General features: G+C 44.0%; 1 protein-coding gene across 2 annotated transcripts in view; it reads right to left on the bottom strand.

Moving 5' to 3' along the window:
* Positions 1–25,045, bottom strand: part of CACNA1D (calcium voltage-gated channel subunit alpha1 D) — a 1,031,608-nt gene that overhangs the window by 748,824 nt on the left and 257,739 nt on the right. For both annotated transcript variants that reach the window (XM_085624624.1, XM_085624625.1), the window contains exon 8: positions 16,817–16,920. In XM_085624624.1, coding sequence (XP_085480750.1) covers positions 16,817–16,920 — 104 coding nt within the window. The remainder of the gene's footprint in view (positions 1–16,816; positions 16,921–25,045) is intronic.

Genomic DNA, 25,045 nt, shown 5'->3' with positions numbered 1-25,045 from the left:
ACGACATGCAGCTGGGTACACCTGAATAGATGGGCTGCCTGGTTGTCAGTCATCAGTGATGGGATGGTGGATTGTGATGAAGGCATCAATGTGTGTGACACTGCCCTCGGACACATACGGTTAACATTGTCTTGACATGGCGTGGGACTTCCACATCAGCGGATGTATGGTGTATGGCAGGCTCTCCGTGAGCAGCTGTGGGTATTTAGCTATTATCCGACACTTGTGTGCCAGTTCCATGGCTATCACGCATTTGTGCTGCAGAAGGGGGGTGCCAGTGTTGGAGCCACATGTTACTCCACATGATGTGTTCATGTGTACTTCAAGTTGCCTCTGCAATCCCAAACACATGACTATTAAAGGTGTCCCTATGCCTCCAAGGTGCCTCTTCTCAGTCAATGCTGGTGTGTTGGCACGGTGCATCCTGCATGTCTGGCATGGTATTCCCTGATTGTGGCTATGTGTCAATGTGTCGAGTGGCAAGATGCAAGCTGTGTGTGTGTGCTGAGACTGTGTAATGGGCATGATGTCCATGACTGTGTGGGTATTGTGACATGTGCCATCCCCATGCATCCAACGTTGTCCATGACCCCATTCTCTGCATCCACCGGACTCAAGCTTGCAGGACATGGTTCTGCCACCTGTCTACACGTACCTGGGTGCCCCCCAGGACACGGGCCAGGATCCCTGACCTCTGCGCATGACTGTTGCTGTACTCAATGTGTCTGTCAGCACGGTTGTTCGGCCACCCCCTCAGCTGGTTCTGACCATCACGGGTGTGTATGGTGCTCCATGTCTGTCTTGCCTAGAAAACTGTGACCCATGTGTCCTGTGCCAGACTCAGGCCCCAGGGTGTGGATGGTTGAAGTGAACAGATGACTCAGGCATGTTTAGACTGTACAAGACACATGTTAGGTAATAATGCTACCAGCAGGCATCTACTCTTAATAGTGTGATTTATTATTGGGGGGGGGGGGGGCAAGTGAGGGCCTTTCCGGGATTAGGGAATCCAAAGTTCAGTAGGGGAGTTGGTGTCCTTGCCATTGGAAATCCTCAGAGTCCATGCCACAGTCTTTGTCAACATTGGTCAGCCAGTGACCAGCAGGGCCATGTGGCAGAGAATGTCTCTTGATGCTGTGATGCTGTTGCTCCAGTGGGCCAGGTGCCAGGCCAGGTGTCCTGGGAGATGGTGATGTAGCAGCCACCCTCACGGTCCTTTCCGTGGACGACCCGGCTTCCTGCGGGGAACCTCAGCAGCAGGCCGTGACGACGTCTGGGATGCTCCGTCGGATGTTTCCTCCTCCTCCTCATGATCCCTCCCTGTGGGTGGTGATGTTCTCCGCCTTCTGGCACAGGGAGGGTCGGCCATCCGACGGAGTTCAGCGTGAATCCCCTGGGACGCCGTCACTTGCTCAGCCTGTCTGTCCTCCATCCTCCGTTGGTGTAGCTGTAGACAGGCTATTAGCTCCGCATGTTGCTGGGCCTGCTGGACCTTGATCCCCTCGAGGACGGACACAACCTGGGCCATGCCCGTGGTGTCCTGCCGGTATGAGTCCAGGATGTTACGGACATGGGAAAATACCGGATCCCCAGCCAACTGGTCAGGCTCGCGCCTCCGCCGCTCTCCACTCCCACCACCCCTGCCCACTTGCGTCTGGCCTGCACTTGTGGGCACATGGGGTCTCCGGGACCCCTGAGGGGTGGCATTGGCGTTGTCGCCTGCCTCCTCCTGGGTGCCCGGGACACCGTGTCCCTCCTGGCGAGCCTGGCTGCATTGTGGTGTTGGGGCAGGGATCCTGGGTGTCTCCTGGGATGTGGCAGGAGTGGGGGTGGTGGTTGGCACGGTTGTACCTGACGCAGGTGCTGCAGGTGGTTGGACACCAGAGGGGCCAGGTCGGTCGGGGTCGTCCGCAGAGTGGTGAGAGTGGTCGCTGCCGGTGGGATCGGTCTCCTGCAGATCCGGGTCCTGTGAGTGTTCCCCCCCAGTGTTGGGGGGTGCAGCACGACGTTGACCTGTGTGTGAGAGAGACAATGTTACTTTTGATCCATGCAACATCCATGTTTCATCCGTTACAAAGTTGGCACATTTCCTCTTGGAATTAGGATCTGTCTTGCATTCCACTCACAGTGCACTTGTGCATGTGTGTGTCCCTTGGGCACCAATTTGGCCCCTTTAACTATGTGTGGCACAGTCTTACTTGCTGCGTCAAGTGTGACTGCAGTCAGCAGTGGAGTGTGCATGTGTGCCGAGCTATGCATTTGCGCCTTCCTTGTAGCACTGTACATGTGCACATGGAGTGGATCCACACACTCATATGATGCAGGTGGCTGTCCTTGTGCTCGTGTACAGGTTGTGACATGGCCCTGCGTTTTGCCATGATGAAGAGGGGGGGTTCTGGCACTGGCCACCCTTGTCTACATGCACGCAGTCCACCTGCTGACGAGCAGACATTCCCACACACCACAGGACTGATTTGCTCTCCCTGTGTCTCCCTCCTTCTCTGTCCCCCTCTCCCTCCCTCTCTGTCCCCCTCTCCCTCCCTCTCTGTCCCCCTCTCCCTCCCTCTGTGTCCCCCTCTCCCTCCCTCTGTGTCCCCCTCTCCCTCCCTCTGTGAGTCAGCCTCCTCCCTCTGTCCATCTTCCTGTGTCTCCCTCCCTCTGTGTCCCCCTCTCCCTCCCTCTGTGTGTCAGCCTCCTCCCTCTGTCCATCTTCCTGTGTCTCCCTCCCTCTCTGTCCCCCTCTCCCTCCCTCTCTGTCCCCCTCTCCCTCCCTCTGTGTGTCAGCCTCCTCCCTCTGTCCGTCTCCCTCCCTCTCAGTCCCCCTCTCCCTCCCTCTGTGTCCCCCTCTCCCTCCCTCTGTGTCCCCCTCTCCCTCCCTCTGTGTGTCAGCCTCCTCCCTCTGTCCGTCTCCCTCCCTCTCAGTCCCCCTCTCCCTCCCTCTGTGTCCCCCTCTCCCTCCCTCCGTGTGTCACCCTCTGTCACCTTGGCCCAGCTTCCTGGGCACACACTGTTAGCAGATCTTTGAGTGGCCCTTGGCCTGTTGATGTGAGTTTGTTTCTGATCTCCAGGCACCCATTTTGTCTGCTGTGTGTCTGTGCGCTGCTGCTGTGGTGGTGTGTGCTGCCACTCTTTCACACTGTTGGCTGTTCATTAGCTGCTGGCATGTGCAAAACAGTGCCTTCACCCCCATGTGTTGATGCAAGGCATCCGCCATTTGCTGGCAAGTCATTCCTGTGTTGGGACACAGTGTTTGTCTGGCTGTGACCTAGGCCATATGGGCAGAGGGCATTGTTGTCTGCTTTGGAGTCGCACTATGTGATTCTTGGTGCCCACCCTCCCGCCATCCGGGTTACCGTGTCATGTGTTGTTGTCTTCTGTGGCCTGTGACTTGACATTGTCCAGCTGGGTGCATGGGGCATGGTGGCAGCAGTGGCATGTGCCTGCTCATGGAGTGTGGTTGAGTAATGCGATGGCTTGTGGTGTTTGCGTGCCTGTTATTAATATTGGTTGTGGTTGCAGTTCCCCCCATGTGAGGTGCGTTGTTTGTGTACTCACCCGGGTCTCGGAGTCCTTCTACTCCTTCAACTGCCTCCACCGGCAGTATGGCCATCACCCTCTCCTCCCAGGGATGGTACTGTACGGGTCTGCGGGAGGGCCCTCCTCCGGTGGCGTTGGCCTGGTCGTGTTCCTCCTGTCTCTTGGCTCTGACCCTCCTCCGCAGATCGTAACACCTGTTCTGGCAATCCTGTTTGGTCCTCCTGGTGTCCGCAACAGCATTCACAGCATCGACGATGGTCTGCCACATGGCTGTTTTGGCTGCCTGGCTGGTGCTTCTGACCAATGTTCCAAAGATCTGTGGCTCGACTCTGAGGATTTGATCAACAAGGACCTCCAACTCTCGGTGACTGAACTTTGGATTCTTGGTAGTGGGCATGGTGAGGGGTGTGGGTGGGGATGGTGTGGGTGTGGGGGGTGTGTGGATGTTGGGGGGGGGTGTGGATGGTTGTGTGTGTGTGTGAATGTGATGAGAGGGTGTTTGTGAGGGTGGTCGTGTGAAGGTGTGCAAGTGTAAGATGTGGTGTCGCTTGTAGTCTGGTTCTGTGGTGTCTGGCAGCAATGGGTCTGTTGCAAAGGCTCATGGTTTGTGTGTGTGGGCCCTTTTTATTGGTCCATGGGTGGGTGTGGCAGTGTTTGAATTTTGGGTGGGTGTGTTATAAGGAGTGGTGGTGTATTGGGCCTCTGTTTGTTTTTGACAGTTGCAGGTCAGTGATTGTGTTATTTTAGTGGTTGTTGGCCATGTTTAGTGGCTGTGTGCCTTTCGAATGGTGTATTGTTGAGTTGTTTTGTTTTGTCCTTGTTGTGTACGTGCGTTTTGAGCGTGTGTACGGTGTGTACATGGGCCATTTGGTTGTACGATTTGGTCCTTGTGTGTGGCTTTGTACGACTCGTACATGCGGTTGTGATGTTGGGGCATGGGGTGCGCTCCGTACTTAGGAGGTTGTGTTGGGGGTGCGCCAGGAACGTACTGGGGTGGGGGTACGACTGGAACGTACTGGGGTGTACATAGACGGTGGTACGACACGTACAGGGGTGGGGGGGTGTACATAGACGGTGGTACGACACGTACAGGGGTGGGGGGTGTACATTGACGGTGGTACGACACGTACAGGGGTGGGGGGGTGTACATTGACGGTGGTACGACACGTACTGGGGTGGGGGTACGACTGGAACGTACTGGGGTGTACATAGACGGTGGTACGACACGTACAGGGGTGGGGGGGTGTACATTGACGGTGGTACGACACGTACTGGGGTGGGGGTACGACTGGAACGTACTGGGGTGTACATGGACGGTGGTACGACACGTACAGGGGTGGGGGGGTGTACATAGACGGTGGTACGACACGTACAGGGGTGGGGGGGTGTACATAGACGGTGGTACGACACGTACAGGGGTGGGGGGTGTACATTGACGGTGGTACGACACGTACAGGGGTGGGGGGTGTACATTGACGGTGGTACGACACGTACAGGGGTGGGGGGGTGTACATTGACGGTGGTACGACACGTACAGGGGTGGGGGGTGTACATTGACGGTGGTACGACACGTACAGGGGTGGGGGGTGTACATTGACGGTGGTACGACACGTACAGGGGTGGGGGGTGTACATTGACGGTGGTACGACACGTACAGGGGTGGGGGGGTGTACATTGACGGTGGTACGACACGTACTGGGGTGGGGGTACGACTGGAACGTACTGGGGTGTACATAGACGGTGGTACGACACGTACAGGGGTGGGGGGGTGTACATTGACGGTGGTACGACACGTACTGGGGTGGGGGTACGACTGGAACGTACTGGGGTGTACATGGACGGTGGTACGACACGTACAGGGGTGGGGGGGTGTACATAGACGGTGGTACGACACGTACAGGGGTGGGGGGGTGTACATAGACGGTGGTACGACACGTACAGGGGTGGGGGGTGTACATTGACGGTGGTACGACACGTACTGGGGTGGGGGTACGACTGGAACGTACTGGGGTGTACATGGACGGTGGTACGACACGTACAGGGGTGGGGGGGTGTACATAGACGGTGGTACGACACGTACAGGGGTGGGGGGGTGTACATAGACGGTGGTACGACACGTACAGGGGTGGGGGGTGTACATTGACGGTGGTACGACACGTACAGGGGTGGGGGGGTGTACGACGGTGGTACGACACGTACTGGGGTGGGGGTACGACTGGAACGTACTGGGGTGTACATAGACGGTGGTACGACACGTACAGGGGTGGGGGGGTGTACATTGACGGTGGTACGACACGTACAGGGGTGGGGGGGTGTACATTGACGGTGGTACGACACGTACTGGGGTGGGGGTACGACTGGAACGTACTGGGGTGTAGGTAGACGGGGCTGTGACACGTACTGGGGTGGGGGTGTGGCTCGAACGTACTGGGGTGTAGGTACACGGGGGGTACGACACGTACTGGGGTGGGGGTGCGACTGGAACGTACTGGGGTGTACATAGACGGTGGTACGACACGTACAGGGGTGGGGGGGTTTACATTGACGGTGGTACGACACGTACAGGGGTGGGGGGGTTTACATTGACGGTGGTACGACACGTACTGGGGTGGGGGTACGACTGGAACGTACTGGGGTGTACATAGACGGGTGGGGGTATACATATACGGGGGGTACGTGTCGGACGTACGGGGGCTGGGGGGAGTGTTGGGCGCGTATGCGGGCACATGTCTCCATGGTTGCTATTGGTGTTCGGTGCGGACGGTGTTTTTTCCATACGGTTGTAGGCTCGGACGCACGGGATGGATCGTGATTCCTCGGTCGGACTTGGATTTTTACGTTTGTAAGGTAAATCGTCCGAGGACGTGTCGGACACATTTTCCGACCCGAGGACGTGTGGGGAATGATTCCCGGTGCGGGTCGTATGGACTTTTTACCATGCGAATCGTGATTGCCAGTTCGTACGGCACTTGTACGATTCGTACGGTAAAAAGACCCGATACGAGTCGCACGGGGGAATTTTTTACCGGATCGTGATCGGCACCAAAATGTTAAGTTTGCATTTAATTATGCTGAAGGATACGGGCAACCTCAAATTCCACTGACAGGGGGCAGAAGGGATAAGGTGATGTTCCTATAAGACAGAGCATTTGGAAGCAAAGCGTGCAACAAAGATTTAGACATCATGAAAGATCACAAGAAGCAATGGATCTGCTTTTAAGAGCCTCAAGAGGGAAGCAATAATCCATGGCATATGCTAATGAGATGTAAGCTTTTAGGGAGTAAAGCATTTAGGAAACTATGGAGTCAATTTGTAAAATGTACTATAGAATCTTATACGTTCTCTTCAATGGAAGTAATATAAGTGCAAATCATAAGTATGAATGCACAGGACGATCACCAGTAAACAAAAATATCTATTAGGGCCAACTAAAGTTCCATTTCATTAAATTATAATCACATTAGTATTTTAAAGGTAGATTTGTCACCCTAAAAACCCCAAGAAACCCCACTGTTGACATCAACTTCTTCCTTGATTTAATGAATATCACTGTGAAAGACAACAGACAGTCACATGGTCCTAAAGCTGCACACCATCTTAAATATGCTCACTCTCAAAGACCAAACCAACATCCTCGTCACCCTAAAAACCACAAAAGAGAGGCTTTTCTCATATTCATTACCTTGAATCACTCCTCAGGCAAGCATTCTCAATGGCCAAGCACACTCAATGCATCTCCTCAGACACATCTGGGCAGGCGAATCCGCTATGGAAAAATGCAAACCTCAACCCAGGCAAAATCACACATACTCACAAAACACCTAAACGCTTTGCAAAATAACATCAATAGCAACTCCCTCTTACTGTCTTACTGGAAGACTAGTCAGAGTTTGGCTCGTTCACATCAGAAACCAAGAAACTGATCTGCAGAGTCCCCCGGGGATCTTCCCTCAGCCTCACCCTGTTCAACATCTACATGGCCCCGCTAGTCAACATCATCCAATCTCAAGGCATCTCCGTCATCTCATGTGCTGATCATACCCAACTCAACCTCTCCTTATGGACAAGAGTACAACTTCCAGAACAATCTTCACCAAATGCATGATCAAGGTAGAAGTCTGGATGAGAACAAACTGCCTCAAGCTCGATTCTGATAAGGCAGAAGTACTGATGTTCGGTAACAAGGCCATCCCTGGGACTCCACCTGGTGGCCTTCGTGCTCAGACAAACATCAACATCCACCGACCATGCTAGAAACCTCGGAATCTTCCTAGATGACAAACTCTCAATGCCTCATTACACAGAATAAATCAAAGGGAACAAAGGAATGCACAACTGGAACACTATTCATTTAAACTCTCCGTGATAGCATAAGTCAATGCAGCGAGCACCATCTGCTTCCACATCCTACATATGCTACGTAAGATCTTCAAGTGACTGCCACAGAACACCTCACAGACTGTCGCCCAAGCACTGATCACAAACAGGCTTGATTACGGCAACGTACTCCACTCCTGCATCTCCGAACAACTTCTACAAAGATTCCAGACCATCCAGAAGGCTACCGCAAGACTCATACTAGACATCCCACAGACTACCCACATTGCACTGTACCTCAAGGAACTCCACTAGCTCCCTGTTCACAAAACGCAGTCAATTGAAATTACTCACTCACACTTACAAAGCCCTACACAACATCGGCCCAATATACCTTAACAACCTCATACATTTTCACCAGCCGACCAGACATCTACACTCGACCTCACCCTCGCTTGCATACATGCTCTAATTCACAAAACCAAAGTAGGAGGTCACTCCTTCTCCTACTTCGCACCCAAAACATGGAACGACCTCCTCCAGCATATTAGGACCTCCTCCTCACTTCTTGACTTCTGCAAGAAACTGAACACCTGGGTCTTTGAATAACTCTGCGGGCATCATATGCCCACTCACCTGCTCTAGTGCCTGGATAACCTCATGGGTGATTAGTGTGCTCTACAAATCTACCTAAGATAACATGACATGCTATTGTATTGGATTAACACACATTTGGGTTGTGGATGATGCTCTTTGGAACACAGTCAACAGTGGTCCAAGATTTCTGGTCTTGCTTATGATGGCAGAAGCTTTTGACACCAGCTATAAAAAAGCCATAATCAACATCATGTTAACAAGTGTGTCTTTTGACAACACTGTTCCATATTTAATCTCTTCCTATCTTTCAGCCAGAAAGGCACAATAAGGATCCAGTGGCTACACAGGATTTGCAGAATATTCCAAGGATCCTTCTTCTCTCTTATAACTTACAACCTATACATGGAGCCTCTTATAGCCATTTGGGCTAACCATGGACTCAAGATTAACCAGTCCGTCGGCACAACTCAACTCTTTTTGAAAGTCCACACAAGCAAGGCAATTTATTGGCTTTATGACAACCTTGTCCTCATACAAAGATGGTTAACAAATCCCCCAACTTAAAATAAATCCTACTAAAAACGGAATGCATCCTCGACCCTAACAGGACCAAATAAACCCAGATCGAGCATTCGCTATTTATTATGGAATTTCAAGAATTCATACCCTAACTTACCTAAAGTGCAAAAGCTCTGGGATTCATTATTGACAGCAATGTCTGCTTTAGCACCTGCTCAATTAGGGAATTGAAAACACTTGAACCAGCCCTTTCAGCTGGGTCCATTTTGGGGTCTTCTCTTTTACAGCTGATAACCAGATCCAGTGGCAGCTATCATAGATGCTTTCTGCAGTATTTGTCCAGTATGCCTTTCCACCAATCACTATGAAATAACATATGTTCTTAAGGATGAGATATTTTCAGGAGTCAATGGGTTTGTAGCTCATCAGTGGATGTATCATGTTTGGTTCACAGCTCTAGTTAATTTAGCAATTGACCGTTCCATTAGTCTTTCCTGTTTCTCGGAGTTTGGATGAGGACTGGCCGGGAAAGTCGACAGCTGAATCCTCACACGAGAGGCCTCAACAAACACTTGATTATTGTGGTAGGCAACTAGTGGCACAAAGGGAGACATGCCCAGGGGACGTGACTGTGCTAAGAGAAAACCCACAGGCATTATCAAGAAAGCAGAGGGACAGAATCCCCTTTCCGTGATGTGTAAGTTTAGAAATGGTGGAGTGAGCATGAGGAAAAGCATGAATAGAAAAGCAGCAATGAAAACCCAGAGGTGGGATCACAGATGGGCTAAGAGTCATGGAAGGGAAAGGCACATGGAATTCAATGGCAAAATGAAGGAGGACCTTGGGAGCTAAATTATTTGAAATGGCAATAGAACATGTTTAGTAAATAGACAAGGGTAGAGTCAAACACATCTGAGAAGAGAACAGCATGAAGAGGAAAAATCCTAAAAAAGGAAAATAACAAAGAGAAACACTGTGAGAAAGCTGGGAGCTACTTATCTGCTGACTGAGCAGTCAAAAAGGAAAATAAAGGAAAATCCTGGTGGGGAGCACATTGTCAAGTTACCTTTGTGAGGTGATTTGCAATTTCATGATTTTGTTTGTTTATGATGTCATGGCTACTGGCTGTGCACAAAAAAGGATGTTGTGTATTCGTTTAGCCTCTGTGAATTGAACAATCAGAGCCGTCTGTGTCATCTCACTCTCCTCAGCTCAATTACATCCTACCTTTCCAAAGTATACAGCAGAACACCAGTTTAAGCGCAGGTTCTTTCAAACACTGACTTTCACCTTGTGTAAACTCAAATTTTCCATACAATGACATGACTGTCACCATGCAGGACCTACACTGATTGCCCATGTATGCTTGCATGTTCTTCGGGATCCACTGTGTCAAATGCAAAACAGTAACTACCAATACACCACCATCCTTAGAGTAAAGTGCATGATTTCTGGATTCCAGTTTATCACAGCATGGCAGGACTTGAGGTCAAGAAGTAAAAAACGGAAAAGACCTGACGGCAACCCACTAAGCACACAAATCTGAAGAAAATCCCACCATAGTTCAGATCGACTTCTTGATTCCGAAAGCAGATGAAAACTCATCCCTTCAAGGAGAACCTAATCTGTAGTAACATCTTGGAAAATCCACAATAAGAAATGAACAGCAGCGTATCAATCACTTACTATTCCAACCAAGTTATATAATGACTTAGAAAAACATAGAAAAACAAAAACGTGATGAGAGGAATGCATGAATTAACCATTCTATAGAGAAAGACAGGACTTACATGTCCCAAAAGATAAATTCATTAAACCTCAGCACACAAAACCAAGCAGAATTTGGATAATATTGCTCCTTATATGCAGTATCTGTGAGAAAAATATGATGGACTGGAATGCACCCCAGAGAAAATACCAATGGCTGAGATTAATTCAAGTGTTCCACTTACTAATTTAGTTTTTTCTTACTACTGCCTACACTACGGAATCTCTGTTCAACCTTAGATGCAAGAAGTAGAACATCATAGATTCAGGTGTAGCTCTGACACAACCCTGACCAGAAAGGTACAACTTACTTCTTTCAGAGCAAGATAATCCCAATAACCAATTGATTGATCGCTAACTCTGGGCTCTTAAAGAGCATGCTACGTCCCGTAAAGAACTTCAATGCCTTGTCAGGCAGATACCCCCATGAATATTGTTTTAACTGCTGAGAATGCAAGAAATTGAAATAAAAAGTAGCAGGACTCAGGTTGAGAAATCAAAGTAGAGACAAAGGAGGACTTATGTGATAAAATGTTTGAGAAAATATAGTTTAGGCTGGCAAACAACTTAGCACCAAGTATTCGCACCACATCTATAACAGAGGCGGAATTAAGATAGATCCACAAAACACAGTGAAATACATTTATGGGAGGTAAGAAACTATGCTAGCGTTTATGGACTACACCATTTGCTACTTTTCAACAAGGTAGGAAGATGCTGTACAGTACTTTTTGGTATATTCCATGTGTAGGCCTGACAATATGTGATCAGTGGCAATGAAGGAAACCATGTACCTTGCATGTTTCCCCTAATGTTTTCAATTTGAAACTCTGGATCTTTGCCCTGAGCTGTTGGTTTAGGATTTAAAGAGAGGGGCCAGTCCCTTATGTTTTGTAAAGGCATAAACGTCAGGCAACCCCACGTTTGTCTTCTCAATGCAGCTACCAATGTGGTGGGGAGGCCTAACTTTATCAAAGCAAAAAGCTGTCACAAAGACCGAGCAAATAATTAATAATAATTTACTTCTCATCAAAAGTGTTAGTGTAGGGCCGCCTAACCTGCAGCTGCGGGTCTGGTTATGTTTATAAAAACTACCAAACAGGATCTCTGATCCCCAAAATTCATAGATTTCAATCAACTGCCTTCTGTGCTAAAACACCTAAATTTTACTTCAGAACCAACCTCTCATATAAAAAGACAAATTCACTGTTAATCTGGATGTCACATTTTACAAATGCAATCAACACAAAAATGATGGTGTACGTTTAATCTGACCTATACACTCAAATACATAATCAGATTTGATCTAAATATTTTAGTTATGCGAGACCCTACTTCTTGTCGAACTACGACACTACATAATAGTGGTAATAAAATATTAGCTACATGGATATTGGATTATTAATCTTGATTGTTGCATCTGGCCAAAAATGTTTTTTTGCCCTCTTTATATACAAATACTACTTTTTGGAGGCAACATGATTGACTTTTTTCGATTTCCTGTAACCCAGCTGACATCATACCATAGAATGCAGAGAAAGCAACCCACTTCGCCAGTTGGGCATTTGTATTCAAGGTTTTACAAAAGACGGCTTTCCCTATCCCACAAGGGAGGTTAATTGCTGCCTTATACATTAAATCCTTAGCTTTCCTGGTTTGAAAAAATAAACCTGAAAGAAATATATAATTCACTAGGGACTCAATAGGGGTGTCTAAATTAATTGATTATTTTTGCTCTATTCAAGGATCCGCTTACTATAGCACATCAAGCTAGCCCGAAATTAAAATCTGTTTTTGTCGCAGGGATTATGAGTAAACAGAACTATACCTGGGATCACAGAATGTCAGTCTGTGGGGACTGTCAGTAACAGTGAACCCCAGTCCTCACTAGCTCATAGTGCCTTACCTGCCCTCCTAACAATCCCAGAATGACAGGTAAGTTGGCACACCAGAACACAATGCTTAGCCCCTTCAGGGAACCGTGGAAACAGATCGTCACCTTTTGTTTTCTCACTAATGCATGTCCATAATAAACAAATAAAGACACAAGAACAGTTTGCAATATTTATTTAAACTATTGTGCTCAAATATAAAACACCTGCGCTGCAACTAGAAAATCTATGCATGCCAACAGAGTGAGTAGCATCACAAGTAAACGTTATTCAATGAGAAGCTCTACCATGATTAAAGATAAATCTGCCTCAGCCTATCCTCGCTATGGGGGCACAGAGATATATTATAGGTCTCTGGGATTAAACCAAACCCCATAGCACGTATTATTATTAGGTAATTTGTATCTCAGGTTGTGCAAGGCTGGCGCATTCGTCTCAGGACCTCACCTCTGCAAGAATTCCCCTCTTTGTTTTCAAATGGCACGTCTCCGTGTATGTGTTATGAGGTGTCTTTTTTTTTAAAACAGCAGATGAGATGTTGTGTCTAAATGCCAAGCTACGTTGCTAACCGCCTCCAACCCCACTATAATAAAAATGCTAAGAAATGTTTGGAAGTCTGGGTTTCAGAAAAATATTCAAATCTTTATGATCTGAATTATGTACCATAGTTGAAGCATGTAGAACATTTATTGGAGGCATGAAATCAATGACCAATTACATTAAAAGGATGGGTAGCTTTGATAAAAATTAATATTCTTCCACTCCGCTTATTTTTGTTTGGCTGGCAACTATGTGTTTTATCTGAGCATGTTTTCAAAACTGAAGGCTGTAATAAGCTAATTCTTGTGGGAACATAAACAACCTAGAATTGGTTTAAATAAACTACACCTCCTGCAAGAAATAGATTTACAAAATCAAACTTCCAGGATAATATGTTTATATTTAACAAATGCAAGGAGAAAAAAAATCATTCGTTTTTTCTAAAACAAAAATCATACAACCCAAAGTGGACGACATCAGTCATTACACGTTTTTATCACGTTATACACAGTTGATTAAAAGATTATGCATTTCTTATTCTTATGCAGAGACTCCATTAGAGGTGGTCTGTGATAAATAGAACCTACAAAAATACATTGTTGGGTAAAACAAGGGATGGCGATAATAGATAGCAGGATCAAAAATGGGAATCTCATCACAAGGGAATGAGAATGCAGCAAAATTAAAACTCAAATTGGATGGTATGGGTGTTCGCATAGTCAAAGTTCTGCTAAAATACACAACTTACCCATCTTAGAAACTGGAAATACTCTTTCATAGCTGAAACCTTATTCACAGAAAAGCCTAGATTTCAGGGCTCAGGTCAATGGGTTAGATGGAACAATAAGAAAAATAAAAGACAGAGGGAAATTGTAGATGAGCCCTAAGACGAACAAGGAGAGCATGAAAGAAGCTTCAGTTCATTGCAATAAAGCACTTCAGGGGCTAATTTGAATTGAATGGATTTATTTGTGCAATGGTTTGTGTATTCTATGCCTCATTTTCTCCACCAACAAAGCCCAACTATATCTAATCAATGCCCAAGATGTTTAGGACAAGGGATATGGATTCATATGATGATAACATGTCCAAATATACAGACACATTGGAATTACATATGTACATTTTTAAGTAGTTTGCTAGGAAAAACAGTGACCCCTGACAGAGTTCCAGTTCTCTGTAGGAAGTTCTAGACATTGCAGTAAAAATTCCACAGTTAGCACAAAATAATGTGTAAGAGCAGAGGGAAGATGACTTGGTAGTACTACTTGGACATCTGCAGTTGAATATAGAATATCACACATGAGTATTTTCTTGTGGATGGATTCATCAGGCCCAAAATCTACACTGACTATGACGTCTTCCAATAATAGTGCTGGGACATGGTGTTGAGGTTGCTTTGAAGTCAAATGCGACTGGTGTGTGGAATTAGGGGCAAGAGAGGTTTTGAATTATAGAATTGTCATCTTGCATTTTGGATTGTTAAATACAAAGCACACTAGGGCAATGTTCACAACACTAAAAACTGGAACTGCATGCTCAAAATTGGAAGAGTGTATGGAATCTGGGAATACCTTAAAACTGGCTTAGGGTCACATGAAAATAGGTTTGATTTTTTAAAAAACCTTGCTTAAACCACTGACATTTTAGAACTTGTCAGGTATATACACCTCTCAATGTGTGCTGCAAGTGGACCTTCTACTACCTGTTTCAGTGAGAGTGAAAGGAGTGTTTCTATACTGAGTTCAATCTCTGTCCCTGGGACGCTGCATACATTGTGGAGCCAGAGGATGATGCTGAATAACCAGGTTCCTGAATCAAGTTGAACTGTTAGTGAATATGCAGTTGATAAGATGTGTGTTCTTAGATCTGGTGGGTCCTTCTTGTAAAGTTGTCTTATGACCTGAGGGTGCTAAAAAATGACAGAGTGGAACTGTGTTGTTAGATGGTGATCCTACAATTATTTTGCTAAAAGGTTCAGGCAGTATGAAATTGACTGTGATGATTACTATACCCTGGAAAACTCCTTAGAATGTTTTTTATAGCATCTCAAACAAAAGAGCACTGTGCAGCAAATCAATGTAACTAAATTTGCATAGCATTTCTGTCCTGTGTGAGATGTTCATGTAGATGGACGTTTCCTATTGAATGGGCAATCTCTGTACACCTCTATCCTCAAGGCAGGTTGTGGGAAAACTAATTATTTTCTTGTTGCTTTATTTTTTCAAATTTTGCACAGTTTTTTTTAGATCTGCTTCATAAAGTTACAATTTTTTATTAAATCTAGTTTGGGTCTTAACGTTCTAAACTTGTTAGCCATGTTGTTAAGCTTAATGTTTCACACATTTTCTCTGAAGAGTGCCTTGCCACTTGGGACTATCTAGACTGAGACAATGAATCCTAAGCTAAGTATGTTTAGTCAAACCGCTGAGTCCCTTAAATGGCAAACTGTATCCGTACACCTCTCAACCTAAAGATTAGTGATATTTGGGAAGATCTAAATAACTACTTACAAATTAAAGAGTAAACTGTAAATATAAATTGAGAAAAATAGTTATATGTAAAATGATTGTTCTAATATTCATGTATTTTTAGGGGAGTGATTGGGAATACAGGTAATCACACCACTCTGTATATAGAACATCTTTACTTCAAAATCTACAATGAATAGAAAATGAAAAACAAAAAGCATTGAGTGATATATGATTAAGAACCTTATTTAGTGAGTAGCATTGTACACATACTCTAACCAAATAAAGTCAAAGGCAAACACACACTGCAATAAAAAACCTAAAGGCAAGTAGTAAAGTGAAAGAACTCAAAGTGCATGCAAACAAAGCAAGAGGCCGTCTTCACACAGCAGTGGATTATGCAATGATAATTCAACAGCTTACCCACTAAGTACACCAAGAACCAGGTTAAGAACGAAAAATGACCCAAGGATGATAAGACTAACAAAATAGACCCATGGCCATTCACATCCTATTGCATCATTTACCTGTAAAATGTAAGGACATGAGTTATGATTAAACAACTGAATACATTTCAGGGCCCATTTTGCAGTTGCCAAATTAAACAGGTTTATTTTTATTACAATCAACCCTATACTCCACTTTGCTGAGCAAACAACCAGTACTTACCGTTCCATTTTATATTTGATATTTTTAGGTGACTACATTAGATTTGCTTTCAGAATTTGCCTTGTAAAAGATTAAACAAGTAGGACTCTTTGATACTAGAATAATTTCATAATTGCTTAGAAGAGTTTTTATTATATTTACTCCCATTAGCCTATTTACATTTATACCTAAAACTCGCCATTTTATAGTGAAAATAAGTAAAATAGGCATTTGTAACATTGTGGCTATTATCATAGGCCTAATCATAGTTAGAATTTAGTGTATGCTTATATTGCTAGTAAAAATACCATTTTGTACAGCACTTATTTGGAAATGCAATGTTGCTTTTTCAGTAATTTCTACAGACAAAATAACAATTTCAAATGATCTGGTCACAAATGTGTTAGAACTGATGATCGCTGTAGAAGGGTTTCCCAAAATAGCTCTTTGCTGTACTGTACAACCTGTTTTCTTGTGGCAACTGAAAGCAGGACCCCTTTTTCATGATGAAGAAGGTGTATGCTTACCCGCTCAATACACCAAGCACAAGATTAAGCACGAAAAAAGACCCAAAGATGACGAGACTGACAAAATACACCCATGGTAACTCAAATCCCATTGCATCATTCATCTGTAAGAAATAAGATCAACTTAAAGAAGTAGTATCCTGCAGTATTTTAGGAAAGCCTTGAGTGCAAATATCATTTCACAAAGTAAACATTTTAACCAACAGTACATGAATTAAAGAGCAGAAACAGGTGTCAACTTCAAAGTAGAAAAACCGTCAGACTACCATATATTTTCTGCAATTTAAATACAAAACTATGTTTAATTTGCATTAGAAGCACATTAAGATGTTAGCCAAAGAATTTGAAAATCTGATTTAAATGGATTTAAAAATCACATTTTAACCCATTACCAAAATATCATGATACCATTAACCATTTGTTGTAAAACATGGCATGCAATAAGCAGGTGTGGGTTATTTCATATTTTATATATGCCAGGCTTTAAAAGGTCTAGGAGATACATGTTGTAGGTACTACAGAAAAACCCTCTACAAAGTATTATCCATACCTTCAATAAATAACATTAATAAAGGAAAAAGTAATGACTGTATATTTTCTTTTCTAAATATTACAATAAAACAAGCATTGAAAACCAGCAAATCCAATATTGGTTTAATTTGATGTACCCACACATTATTGGTATATTTAGATTTATTTAGTTAGTTGTAACTACCTAGACATTATTTGCCCAACTAAACATTTCCCAAGCTGAAAATAATGTACATTCAACCGGAAATGTTTCTAGCAATAAAATATCAAAAGAAAAGTCTCACGTTTTAAAAAGAAAATACCGCCATTCTGCTTACAATCATTGTATGTAGAAATACACCTTATGAAAATACCATCAAATATAAATATCCAAGGTGAATAACTTATTACCCCATAGGAAAAAAATATCCTTCCCTGTGCAAAATGCCAGCATTGGTCTGCACCTTTATGACAATAATGGTGCGTGCTTTTTTCATTGTTGTAGGTTTTTCTTTCATCTGCTTGAGGCCATTTATTAGGTCAAACCTAAGAGATAGTCAAAAGTCAGACTGCTTTGCTTGAGCTGGAAGACAATGTATCTGACAGTCCTAACAGTTTTCAATTAATCTATAGATAATGGCAAACCAAGCAATTTCATTCCCTCTCTTGCAATCACTTAATCTATGCCTCGGATTACACTCAGTACTGGCTATAGTGTTATCATTAAAGTCAATGCCACAGATGACATTGATGTTTCATGCTCCTTCGAAGATCAAAAGGGTCCAAAGTGAATCCTAGCATATAGATTACCATTTAAGGATCCAATTCTATTATTATGTTTCTGGACAATTTTGGAGCTAATCATTGTTGTAAATAGGTTTCCGTATTCTTCCCTCACAAATGCTTTTCCTCTGTCTATTAAAGAACATAAACACAACCTTTATTGAGTCTCTTATGTGTCAGAGCATAGCAGAACATTGTCCTTGAAGGGCCTACCTAACACAAATATGTTTATGTTTCATTTAATATACTCATTATTACCATATACAATCTCCCTTCCATTAAGGTGATCATGATTTTATTTGATATTGATAAAGATAGGCATATGTATATCATACTTGATATGGAAACATACTATTTTAGTTGAATTCTTCCATGATTGTTGACTGTCTTATAGTTGCAGAAAAGAACTTCCTGGGATCAAAAACTCCAAAGTAACTCTGACTGCTCCTTCAAACTATGGCAGCTACATTTAAAACACCAACAACTCTTCCTTGACATGGCTAGTATTTCACATGTCTAGTATATCATTGAGTTAATAAAGTACTCTTTAAAAATGTACTAATTCCTTAATGAGCTTTATCGTTTAAAGCACAGCTCTTCAATTACAGCTAGGAAGAGCAAGGGCTCTTGTCATTGCTTACTTCTTCTTAATATGCACCGCTAGAACTCCCCAGGCCTTTTCAACTATTTGCAGCGCCCAGGATGAGAAAGGAGAACTCATCCTGTCTGCCAAACACACTGAGTTTCTTATAGAATGTATATTTAGCCTTGGTTAACTCTTGAACTAGGGAATTGCTCTTACTCTTTCTCATGCTAAATATAAACTTCCCTTCTTCTGTTGTTTTTTAGGCATGCCTCACACAGCAGCCACTCCTCTCATATACACATTACAAGATGGCCACAGGGTATCAGTTGATTCTGCCAAGACTTCTTTGAGTTCTAGGAACTCAATTATATTTAACTGTAATGTCTCAAACTACGTTCATAATCATTCTCTACCTGCCTACTTGAGGGTTCTCCCTTCTGGGCATTATTATCAGTGATGGAAGAAAATAAGCACACAAGCCCAACCCTAAATTCTCACTTTAGTCAACTTTCCTAAAAGACAACTGAATATTAGATGGCAAACAACCTTTATATTCACTCCATGAAAACATGTTCATTAGGTAAAAGAATATAGGTGCCATGGCACGGCTCCTTCCTGTTTGATCCCGGAGCCGTGACTTAGAGGGAGTCAGGTCTCCTACCATGAACAGCACATTCAAAGGAGGGGAGAGAATACAAATTCAGACAAGGATGGGCAGAGTACCTGGGCCACCTGCACTACTTCCTGTTTCCTCACTGTTCTGTGGCTTCAGGACAGGAAAGGAAGCTGGGCTGTCAGATGCTCCTCATCATGAGAGAGATTACTAAGTTAGGCTAAAGAAAAAAACAACTGAGAAAGTAAGAGCTTTATTTAACCAAGTTCTCTGCCTCTGATGCCTGTGAGTGACGCACTATGCCACAAGACTACCAAAATTAGTGGGCAGCGCCTCTTCAAAATAATGGCTGATTAAACGGACCTTCCGCACAATACCAATAAAATTGAGAGAAAAGTGAATTCAATTGAGGAGATACATGAATCAATGGATATGTGCTCTTGATAAGAAGATAATGGCCTCTGAGACAGGACAACAACAGTCATTCAAGTGGGATCTGAAGTGGTGGATTTATATGGTGAAGTTGCAAGCCAAAAAGACTTCAGAGAAGGTGTAGTCGGTGTTGCTTCTCAAATAACGAGTTAAGCAATTGAGAAAACGCATGACTTGAGACAAAAAAATGCCCAATATTCCTGGAGAGGTCCATTTTCAAAAGACTTTCTGAAGTTATGTGATGTGGTGTGCAAGGCATGCAGGCTTAATAAAGTAATAAAAATAATGTTGCATTGGAAGGGAAAATTATTGCAAACCTGGTTATGTGACAGACAGAGTTAAGATCCTCCATGCAATCTACATACACCAGACAGTGACTATGAAAGAAGAAGGCCCTGATTGAAGCAGGTCAACACAACAATGGAGACGGATACACAGAGTATAAAAAACATGATACAATTGAAAGAAGAGGCATGTCTCTCTGCCACCGTGCCATACAGAAGGTGAAAAATAGGGGCAAAGAACATTTTTGATATAGACAGACAATGGCTGATGCTTTCCCAAGGTGTCAGAAACACTGGTATGGGTGTCTGCTGCTTTCCAATTGGTGGAGGGAACAAGTGCGTAGAGGGAGGAGGGGTTTTATCTGTTCTAGCTTAGGTTTTAGAACCTATGTTATAGGAGTTTCTCCTTTGACACCATGTATCCATTTCTCACCTCAGTGTAGCTGTGGTCAATCCAAGAGTTGCTATGTTGATATTTTCAGTGGTGGTTAGGAGGTGAGTGATATTGGGTTTTTGTTAGGAGTTATGTATTCTTGTCTAATGGGGTAGCCATATTGATGATCCATATTTGGTTGTCTTTATCTTTTGCGCTACGTGTCCCTTCATTTGTGAGAATCAAACATTTGGAGAAACCAGCACGTTTGACAGCTTTCTACGGCAACCTCTACATTTGATAGGCATTTTATCATTTTTATCATAAATAAAACTGTTCACGAAAAGAGCGTTATTTGCAGTTGAAAGTTCAAATTGTAGAAACAAATAGCCTTTCGACAAGAGTAACAGCGGATTTGTAATTCCCATACATTGGTGTTGGTTGAACTGGTAATAGGATTTACTTTCACATAGGTTTGTTTACTCGTGATTGCATCCAATCCGTTTAAATGGGTGTTCAAGGACAGTTTTCTGAACACTCACCAACTTACTAGGCCAGTGCAAATTTTTTCTCTGACTAATTTACCCTAATTTTCATGAATATTACAAATACCACCCGTAGTTCCCAACATTTTCTGCAAATGAGTTTTTGTGTTGAAATCAGGATTTTGTGCTTTTAAGCTGTTTTGAGAAAGAAAAAAAGATTGCTCACAGTCACCCAATGTCTGTGGAAAACGGTTTTAATGTAGATGTAAGAAAAGCAGGAAATTCAAACAACTACCAAAAAGTCAATATTGGGAAACTATGCAAGAGGTGTGTAGTAAAGCCTTCTCACACCTCTAAAACTCACATATTTGTCGGTATTCACAAACCATATTCCTACAAATAATGTTGACGGATTTACTCCTTTCAAGGGCAGGAATAAAATCCATTGACGGTGTGAAGGGGAAGGGAGGACTCGTCAAAACTGGTGAGGAAGTTGGAGAAGGGTTTCTCCACTGGGAGACATATTTTTTGTGGAGAAAAAAATATAAACATGCACTGTCAATGCCAATAGGTCTAGCTTGTGAATGAAAGTGCCTCTTTTGTCACTAATGGAATTAGGCACTCAATACATTTACTCTGTCACTCATCTTTGCATTCATAAATCATTTTATCCATCCACTGACTCATTCTTGCAATCACCGTCTGACCCAATCTCAATAAAACACACACAAGTTCAACAACATGTGGAATGGTATACATTTCTCATGGATGCCTTCCTCTCATCTGTGCTTCTGCAAGAGAAAGACAAACATCATAAATGATCTAGTTATCTAAGAAACTCATGCAGCATTACACTGTCATGTGTTTGCCCTTGAAAGGTCAAGCTCAGGAAGCTGGCTAAATAAACAAAATGATCACAGCTGCGTGGAGGGAAAGCACTTTATTTGTAGGCACACACTTTCTGCCCATTCAAAACATATACTCCTGGCTCCCAACTTGTGGGCAGAGCCAAAGCCCCTCTCTAGTGATGCTCACATAACCGTCTGGCGACAGTTGCAAGACTTTGTAATTTCCAATCATAAGTATGTATCGATGCAAGGTTAAAAATGGAGGTATTTGTGAAAATGGGGACTTTCAGGTAAGTGACTAATGTGCCACAATAATTAGTAGGAGGCACATTAGAAAGCCAGCAATACCCCAAGCCAAAGCTTGTGTTTCAATGAATGTCAATCAAACAATAGAAAATGTGACCGGTTTACTCTTTGGAAAACTACTGCAGAAAGGTCTTGCAAAGTTCGAGTGGAAAGAGTAAGTAGAGAAATACAGAGGAACAATATAAATGGACTGCATTCACCTGCATTGGTAATGGTAAAAGCAGTTACTATCCTCAAGGAGGGGGAAATGAACCCATTTTGCTTACCTTTTACCACAGAGTGCCACCTTCAAAGGTGGAAATGTCAAAGATTAGCAGTTTCTAAGTAGCATATAAGCAACATTATGATCTGTTTTGGTAGCTTGTGGCAGGCAAAACATGGGGTTTGTTGAAAACCATAGCTTTATTAGGTTTAACTGTGTGTTCTCTAAGCACTTTTTACATGTATGGGTGTCATAGATATGGTGGCATATGTTACTGTTTTAATCCTTCCTAAAATGTCAGCTCCTTGTTTCTCTTTTATGGGAACCTTTTATCTTTTACCCTAAATTGAGCAAGACTTCCAAGGGTGGTACCACAGTACCCGAATTAGCCATTGATGGCGAAATGAGCAGGAAGGTTTTCACTTGTGTGTCTTCTAGCTAGTCTCAATCTAACTCTTGCAATGTAGAATCCATTTTAACTTTTTTGTGTACTGTATGTTTACTTTTTTAAATGACCCTGAGTAGTAACCAGTGGCTGAGTATCATTCAAACATCCATTGCTTCACTCTTTTGTTTATTTTAGTGCTATGGGTATGTCTAGACTTGGGTCCGGTGCTCACTGTGACACTGGAATAAAGTTGCACCTGGCTAAAGAGCCCCAACTAGGGCAAACCTGGCACAGTTTGGGCAGGACTGTCCCTACTGGAGCAGGATCAAGGCTGATTTGCATATGGCTGGGTCTAATCTGAGATGGCACATTGGCCAAAAAACACAATGGGCTAGGATACGGCCTCAGTAATTACCAGTGGATGGGATTAATGCAAGCATCCCACCCATCACTTGTTTTGTTTGCTTCAGTGATCTTTCTATCTAGGTAGGCATCCCTGAGCATGCTAGTTTCAAGGGAGCCACTTTTGTTTTGCTTTGTTTTTCTCCTCCTTAAATCACTTAGAGCTGGGCATGGCTTATTTGCAGATATGACACCGGTTTATCAGCTGCCTTTGGGGATTAAGCCTGAGTGGGATTATACATTTACAGTTGAACACTCACAATGATGAAATAAAGATGTAAATGAAGGTGTCCAATAGAGACCAGATAGGTCTGCAGCAGTTTAATGGCGAATTGGATGCAGGAAGGTACAGCTGTAACTCTTTCTTATAATGAGCAAGGTGTCAGCATGGCACTGCTGGGCACATTTCTCCAAGGCTGTCCGAAACAGCAGAGGAGCATAGCTGAATTGAGCAGAGCTACCTAGGACATGTTAGAATGTAAAAGCTGCCTGCAGATGAATCATAGATAGGAACTTCCGGGTTTCACTTTGCCATTTCAGGGAGTTAGAATGGAAAAATTCCCTGCAGGGCCAGACACTCACGAACAGAGAGAAGCTTATTCATTGAAGTGGGGGTGTGGTTTAAGTGAGGAGTAGCATTCAAGTTGGATTTTCTGAGATACGGATTTGCCTGGAAACCGAGCACACTGACCACGACTGTAAACACCTGTTAGATAGGCCTTTATGAGCCTTTAAAATTAGGTTTTGTTTTGCACACTACTTTCAATGTTGAGTTATACAGACACGTGGTGCGTTGAGCATTCCAGGCAAGATCATTCCTTGCAGTAAACATTGCCATGCCAATCCAGGAGTAAGGTAGAAAGAATAGGGCTCTTTATGGAGACAAAAACAGGAACTCCTGATGCAATCCAAACAGTAACACCAGATGTTCAGAGTCTGGTTGGCAAGGGCAGTGTCTGTTTTAGTGAGACCACAATATTGAGCCGAGATACGATCGCTACAGAAAGGAAAGTAGTCATTAAGTTGAATGTCCCTTTAGTGAACATCAACCTTAGCCTGTGCGAGTTTTGTGGAACCTGCAACAATGGTTCAAAAGTCTGTAACCGCTTCCTAAAATCCCTTTACATAAGGTTCCTATGGTTCCAATAAATTGATTATACAATGTTTCCATGCTGTCTGAATGAATGGGACAGCTTTCTGCACTTAGAGGGGTTTTGGAAATGATCCCTTAGAAGAGTAGTTTAGTTGGGTGTAGCATGTTCAATTAACATGGCAGACGCACTGTAGGGATGTTTCAGCCATAGAAAACCCCATCCTGTGGTATCCTGTAGGCAATCTGCCTACAATCTCCTGAAGCCCCAGGCAAGTGCCCCATATGTGGGGGCATATTTGCTGCTTTGCCCATTGTCTGCAGAGCTGGAAGAGGTCTTCCCCTGTCAAGCAGTGTGTAACCTGACTTAAAGATGGCATCCAGCGGCACGATCAAAGGGGTGCAAGGATGGTGCACAGGCCGAGAGCAGCGGTTCAGAGCCCAATAAGAGGCAGTGCCCTCCACAAGAGGGAAGAGTAGAAAGGATGGGCTGTGGGCCTGAACGCAGATTGCTAGAGGCTGCTCGCGATCTATCTGGGCTACTGAACACTTGGGGTCAACCCTGCCCCCCACTTGCATTACCGCCTGCCAAGTGGCACCCAAAGTGGGGTTAACTGGGGGAGGCCATGATGGAACAGTATCAGTGAGCCTGACTCTTGTGGAGGTTCCTGTGGCATGGGCAATATTTTGCTGGATCCTCTAGTTGGATCTCCTGCGCCCCTGATTGTGGGAGCCCAGTACGGACTTCAAGGTGTACACATCCCGAACGGAAGGATGTCCTGTCTGGCCCCATTGGAGGCCCTATCCAGCATCTCATGCTACCCATATTCAGGGGAGAAGGTTTGCTGGTGTAAGCGGGCCAGTGGACACATTAACACCTTGATCTAAGAGAGACCCCATAGGATGAAGAAGACTCTAAGAGCCCGA

This window comes from Triturus cristatus, chromosome 9 (genome assembly GCF_964204655.1).
Source record: "Triturus cristatus chromosome 9, aTriCri1.1, whole genome shotgun sequence".
NCBI lineage: Eukaryota > Metazoa > Chordata > Amphibia > Caudata > Salamandridae > Triturus > Triturus cristatus.
The sequence above is the reverse complement of the archived record's forward strand: the minus strand, read 5'-3'. Positions and strand labels throughout refer to the sequence as shown.